A 6,831-nucleotide genomic window follows, 5' to 3' on the forward strand; every position below is an offset into this window, starting at 1 on the left:
CTATTACACCTTTGCATCAGATAAAACACCACGTAAATGTACGCATGCATTTTTACGTTACATTTCCCAAAGAGATACATATTTCGGACAATTTGTTCCCACGATGACTTGGAGGGGCCATTCTACAAAAATAATAAATTTAATAGATTTTCCGAGGCGGAAGACCTATTAATTTAGCTTAATCCGCTAACAGAATGGATGTTCCCCATATTGATAGCCTAAAACTAATTGTTCGTCAGTTTGAGTGTTTTGTGTTGCTGTGATTATAACTTTGTTGGATTTATGAGTGTAATGAAAATGCAATATGCATAAAAACAATATATACAGTGTATTGTATACAATGCATAAAGACAATAGTGTGATAATTATTCAGATAATATATTTCCAATGAAAATGTACCTTGGTATTTAAGTGTGGATATACATGAGTGTAAAGTATAACATAAAATGTATGCGTCGTTTGATTTGGTTTATAAAATAAAAAGAAGTAATGAATTCCTGGTTGTTGTTTGATCAGTTTGCCTTACTTTTCCGAGACAATCTAGTCAATTTTAACACAAGAGGTAAAACCGGTATTATACCGACTTTCTATGGCCATACCACCGTATGGTCCAGTAGGCCTATAGGTATATCAGACTTCAGTCCTATATCAATCTCACAGTTACAGGCAAGGTGTATTCAACAACAAACACTGAGTTAAACGGAAATCTCACTATAGCAATGAGCATTGGCTGCACAGTCATTAACGAATTTTGGGTGTCGTTTCATTGGAAAGATATCCAATACTTTTGAACTACTGTGGCCGCTTTACAGCCCATGCAACACATATCCTTATTATAGTGTCACCTGACACGACAACAAAAAAGTGCGGCATTCACCTCTGGAAACGAAATCTTTGACAGTACCACGTGTCTCATGAGCGGTCTTTGACCGTTCAGCGGACACCAGAACTTGAATTAAGGTTTAAATTTCACCTTGCAATCCCCAAGACGAAGATTAGCAGAAAACCACTTACAGGGAAGCGTCTTAGGGTGCGACAAGAGCATTCATTGTGGCTTTTTTTTTTTTATCGCAGCGCGTAAATTGTACGGAGTAATACCACTAATGGAAGGTCAGTGGTACGGGATAGCGCTGCCGTGAGACTGAGAGTAACGTACCTATAGAGAAGGCGTGACTGAATAAGAACTGGGCTTACCCCAGGGTGAACGAAGCCGCAGCTTTAATCTTGATGAATCACTGAATGTTGGCCCTACGCCTGTAGATTCGCAGAGGGTGAGCCAAGATACTGGAGCCGAGCCAGCATGACTAAACATAATAATTATATCCCTTTTCAAAGACTGCTAACTCGCCTTCCAGACCCTCCTTCAGGTTTTTTTGAAAATTTTCTTTTTAAAATATTCTAGGAAAAAAATAACAAAAGGTCCCCAACGTTACAGGATGACGTTTCCGTATTTACAAGTTCTTTCAAAAATTGGTTACTCCTTCCACGATGGCTACATTGGTACATCATTCGAGAGCAGAAATCTCGAGAAACATGGAGGAAAATTATATGGGAAAGACTATCGTTGCACACTAAACTGAGCCTGCGTAACTAATCTGTCAGTCCATGATACGCGTTCCTACTCGGCATGTTCGAAGCCTTGGGACACTAGAAATTTGACCGTTCGACGAAGGCGCATTCCGTTCACACTCGACCCAATCTCAGACCACTTACCGGAGTATCTCAAGTGCGTCCACAGTGTAAATGAAAGCGACTCATGTTTTGGCAGGAGTCGAGTGATAATGCTAAAAATAGACCAGACGGGCCCACGAATGTTTTGAATTTAAAAGTTGTAACGCCGTGCTTCATAATGGCGTGACCTTTGCTTATTTGCATTTGACCTATGCAGAACGTCATGGTTGATCAATTGGCAATTGAACGTGTAAACCAACATAAACCGTGAGTTTTATTCGGCACCTGAGAGATGTATACTTATCTATTTATTTATTTCAACTATACACGGTAACCCATTCAACCAAGGTTGTTTTTCAAGGGGCCGTGTTGCGTAAAAATTGGACAATACACAAAATATAGTCAGTAGGCCTACTTCAAAACATATACATTGTATAAAACAAAATGAAACATTGAAATTAGCCCGGCTTTCAATTTCTGAAGTTATATCTGGTTTCTCTGCAAATCGCATAAATCTTTCGCCTTTTACTAAAGATGTACGTGCCGCTTAGAAGAACGTTTGTACGAGACTTTTCCAATTTTTCGTCGGCCTTTCGAGGCCTTTAGTGACCTTTAGTGACCAAAGACAGAATCTGAGGGAAGCGTGATTAATCCTAAATGTTACTAACTGGGAATTGAGGACTAAACAAAACACATTGATTTTGGAAGACCGTTTAAGAACAATGTCATTATTCTATATTAATAGAAAAATGACATAGTAAGGAATCTGAACTTCTTTTTCTGTTTTGCCTTTCTGAGAAAGATAGGGCGTAAAGACTAGGCCTATATCTACTCAGTTTGAAGTGTCCTTTGTTTTGTACCTGAAGTTTGAAAATCTGCATAGGGGCCTATAGAGCGATGCTACTTCATTTACCATGCCATGACGCCAAGTGTAACATCCATCCTTGGATTGGAATTCCTGAACTTAAAGAGTGTAGATGAAGGACGACACTATACAGTCCGTTTTCTTCAGAGAAAGGTTTTATAAAGTTGTGCGGATAATGGTACATGCTAGGGGCGACAAGGAGAGAAAGCTCGATCACTGGGTGTGATTGATTTTAATACAGCACGATTACATAACTGTGTCTGGTATAAAGCTAAAAACTCTCGCGAAGAGTGATAGCGTATTATTAGACCGTGGATGTCACTATATGTTGATGTATTCGGTTGAGTCCAGAATGAATTAGAATGCATCGAATTTATCATTGATATGCTAATGATTGTATGGTTCGATGGTCAGAGCGGGAATTTTGAATAGGTAGTGGTATGTGATGCTAGCGGAGAAACGCGTCACTTCACGCTTGCTAGCAGCAACGCAACACACGTTATTTTTTAGAGCTGTCGCCATTTTCAACACTTTAAACATGTCATCAACTCCAGCTACGAAAGAGGACATTCAGGAGCTATTGGCTCAATTCTCATCTAGTCAAGCTAAGATACTGGAAGACAAGATAGCTGAAGCTTCTGCCAATTTTGATACAAAGCTCAAATCCGCCACTAGCGTCAAATTAACCTGGAAAAGGGAAGGCCATAAACGACAATATAACTTTAATCAGTCTGTATTGGATCACGTCGTAGAAGCTGAACGCAAAAACCAGTCAACTGAAGTGCAGCAAGAGCTAACCAGTATTAAAGCTCTGCTCGAGCATCGTCAAAAGCTAATCCGACTAGCCGATACCAGCCCCTCTGGCTGGGCAACAGTCGAAGAATACGAGAATAACGAGTTGGCCAACGACTCCGGAGATGACAAGAAGATCACAAGGGCAGAAGACAGGGCGGCCAGAAAGCTTAAAGCGGCGTCCGGTAAGAAGTCCGCCGGGGCCAAGAGATTCAAGACCGGTGACTACCACTACCAGACTCCTGCTCCCGCTACTACTTCTGTCGCTCCTGCTTCTCAATTCCAGTTTTTTCGTGGCCAACGATTCCCAACCAGCAAAGACATCTGCTACGCTTGCGGAAGCCAAGGTCACTGGAGAAAATCCTGTCCAAACATCAGTAGAAGGCAAGACAAGAGCAACACCCCAAGTTTCTCCACCTAGCAAGGACACCGCAGCAAGCAAGTCTAACACGATCAATGAAGTTGAGTTATGTTACTTTACCGATAATTTCTTTGAGTATGAAGAAAGGTGTTCCACAGGTTGCAAAATTCAAGTGGCTGGTCGTTTACATCATCATTATGATTTTTGGAGAGCAATTAATGCCAATTCCTATGTATTAGACATAATTAGCAACGGATACATGATTCCGTTTTATGAAACACCACCACACACGCCGAATGTTGAGAAATCCAAACAAGGGTTGAATAATCGCTCAGCCATCAATAATAGCGAATTTGTCACAAATGCAATTTCAGATTTATTAGAGACGCACTGCGTCTTGCCTTGCACAGAACAACCATACATAGTGAATCCTTTGTCAGTTTCAGTACAAAAATCAGGCAAGAGGAGATTAATACTAGATTTGAGAGAAGTGAACAGGTTTTTATGGAAGCTATCTGTCAAGTACGAAGATATGCGTACAGCGATGTTATATCTTCAAAAGGGGGGTTTTATGTTCCAGTTTGACCTAAAATCGGGATACCACCATATTAGCATTCGTACAGAACATCAACAGTACTTGGGATTTTCCTGGTTTTACAAAGGTGCCTTTACATTCTTCAAGTTTACTGTATTACCATTTGGTTTATCCACTGCCCCATACGTTTTCACCAAAGTGGTGAGACCACTTGTACAGAAGTGGAGAAGTGAAGGTAAACAAATAGTTGTGTTCCTAGACGATGGTTTGTGTTATGCAGAGAGCTTTCAGAAAGCCAGAGAGCACAGTGCTCAAGTTAAAGTTGACCTGGTCAATGCGGGGTTCGTACCTAATGTACAAAAGAGTACTTGGGACCCGGTTTCAGAGACCGAGTGGTTAGGTCTGATAATTGACCTAAAGAATGGTTCTCTTGTTTTGCCAAACAGACGAATAAACAGCATCAAGGAACGAATTCAAGAACTGTTAATAACTCCCAAGTCAGCAGGTTCGTCAACATGCGTCAAAGTCAAAGATCTAGCCAGTGTGGCAGGATGTATTGTTTCATCCTATTTAGTTGTGGGATCAATGAGTAGGGTAATGACCAAAGCTATGCATTGTGTAATTGAATCTAGAAATTCGTGGAATTCCAAAGTTGTCATCTCAGAACAAGCCAACGAAGAACTCCTCTTCTGGTTACACAACATAGATAATCTGAAGGAAATTCCAATAAAATTAACACCCATGTGTTCAACTATGGTGTTTTCAGATGCAAGCAAAAATGGTTTCGGAGGCTACATAGTAAATGTCAATGATTCGATCAGTCATGGTCAGTGGTCGGAAAATGAAAGGAAACATAGTTCAACCTGGAGAGAATTAAAAGCAATAGACATGGTGTTAGCATCCCAAATAAACATGTTCAAAAACACCAGAGTAAAATGGTTTTCTGATAATCAAGCTGTTACAAGAATAGTTTGCAAAGGCAGTATGAAGTCAGATTTACAGTCTATTGTGTTAAACATATGTCGTAATTGTGTACGCAATGGAGTGTTCCTTGAATTAGAATGGGTGCCGAGATCGAAGAACGAAAAGGCAGATTTCATAAGTAAGCTGGTCGATTATGACGATTGGCAGACCTCAGATGAGATGTTCTCCCTACTTGATCATATGTGGGGTCCTCACACAATCGATCGGTTTGCCAGTTATTATAATTCCAAATTAACTCGTTTTAATTCTAGATTTTGGAATCCAGGTGCTCAGGCAACCGATGCGTTCACCCAAGATTGGGCAGGGGAAAATAACTGGTTGGTTCCCCCGATACATTTGATTCCAAGAGTCATACATCAGTTAATAGCCAACAGAGCTGAGGGGACATTGATATGCCCCGCCTGGAGATCATCCCCTTACTGGGTGTTATTATTCCCAGATGGTTACAATGAAAGATCAGAAATCACAAGTATCCATGAATTTGTGAGTCCTTTCCCACTTTTTGAGAATGGTCGAAGTAATAACTCTAAGTTCATTCATGATATTGTGCGCAGTACAGTACTAGCGGTCAGGTTCAGCAGTTATCAATGAGTTTCTGTACAAGCGTTCAGAACGCTTGGGCTTGGTGCCTTACTAGTGTAGAGACCCAGGGGGTCAATTCTGAAATGGAGAAAATTAGGAATTAAAACAGTGTATATTGTAAAGTAATAACATATATGTTGTAACAAAGTTCTTTGTCTCTTTGTTAAGCTAATCTTCAACAGTGATAACTGGAGACACCGTTTCGAGAGGAGCGCCAACAATCAAGACCTGAGTTCTCTCGCCAACCAACTGCCCTCCATATTGGTGAGCTCAAGAGCTTCAAGCACGGTAACTCAATACAACTCATCCTTTACCAGATGGCATCAATGGGCACTGTCACATGACGAGTCTCCCCTTCCTGGTGATCCATATATAATATCATTATATCTGGTTCACATCAGCAACTCAGCAGCGTCACCATCGCCAATTATCAGTGCTTCATCAGCAATTTCCTGGGCACATCGCATGGCCAGTTTGGACGACCCCATGAAGGATCCATTGACTGTTCAAGTCATAGAGGGACTCAAACGAACACTCGCTAAACCAAGGGCAAGAAAAGAGCCAATAACACCCCAGATCCTAGTACAGATGGTACAATTGCAAGGAGCTGACAGATCAGTACATAACCTAATGAACATTAGAACTTTGGCTATGGCTTTAATATCTTTTGCAGGTTTCTTAAGATTTAATGAGTTAGCCTCGCTTAAGATGCAAGATTTAATGTTCCATCATGACCATTTGTCAATCCGGATTCAGTCAAGTAAGACAGACGTGTACAGACAGGGCAGTGAAGTTATTATTGCTAGATCATTTTCTCAGACTTGTCCAGTAGCCATGTTAGAGCTTTATATTAATCTTGCAGAGATTTCCAGTGGTGATAAAGAGGCTTTTGTGTTCAGGAACTTAACAAAAGTTAAAAATGGTTATTCCCTGCGCAAAAACAATCAGCCCATGTCATATTCCAGAGTTAGAGAGCTAGTTTTGAAAGCAATTTCTCCAGTAGTTGCAGATGTTTCCAAATTTTCTTTACATAGTTTAAGA

At 40.6% G+C, this 6,831-nt stretch overlaps 1 protein-coding gene and 1 non-coding gene across 4 annotated transcripts; both read left to right on the forward strand.

Annotated features, from left to right (window-relative positions):
- The first annotated feature begins 2,155 nt into the window (after positions 1–2,155).
- On the forward strand, positions 2,156–2,273 carry LOC119718938. Its single transcript, XR_005269872.1, has one exon. It is a non-coding gene; the product is annotated as a U5 spliceosomal RNA (small nuclear RNA).
- A 588-nt stretch (positions 2,274–2,861) lies between these two features.
- On the forward strand, positions 2,862–6,032 carry LOC119746294. Of its 3 annotated transcripts, none has more exons than XM_038223158.1 (2): positions 2,862–3,789; positions 5,959–6,032. In XM_038223158.1, the coding sequence occupies exon 1, from the start codon at positions 2,982–2,984 to the stop codon at positions 3,747–3,749; it is 768 nt and encodes a 255-aa protein (XP_038079086.1). In that variant the 5' UTR covers positions 2,862–2,981; the 3' UTR covers positions 3,750–3,789; positions 5,959–6,032. The 3 variants fall into 3 exon arrangements, 2 of the variants coding, with proteins under 2 accessions (XP_038079086.1, XP_038079085.1); XR_005273719.1 differs by lacking the exon at positions 2,862–3,789 and adding an exon at positions 3,796–4,729; XM_038223157.1 differs by lacking the exon at positions 2,862–3,789 and adding an exon at positions 3,796–5,525.
- Positions 6,033–6,831: the final 799 nt, after the last annotated feature.

Source organism: Patiria miniata, unplaced genomic scaffold (genome assembly GCF_015706575.1).
Source record: "Patiria miniata isolate m_02_andy unplaced genomic scaffold, ASM1570657v1 HiC_scaffold_7, whole genome shotgun sequence".
NCBI lineage: Eukaryota > Metazoa > Echinodermata > Asteroidea > Valvatida > Asterinidae > Patiria > Patiria miniata.

Bases quoted from the DNA above. Each gene is read 5' to 3' on its own strand.
- LOC119746294 (XM_038223157.1), top strand. From the start codon at position 3,949: ATGATTCCGTTTTATGAAACACCACCACACACGCCGAATGTTGAGAAA.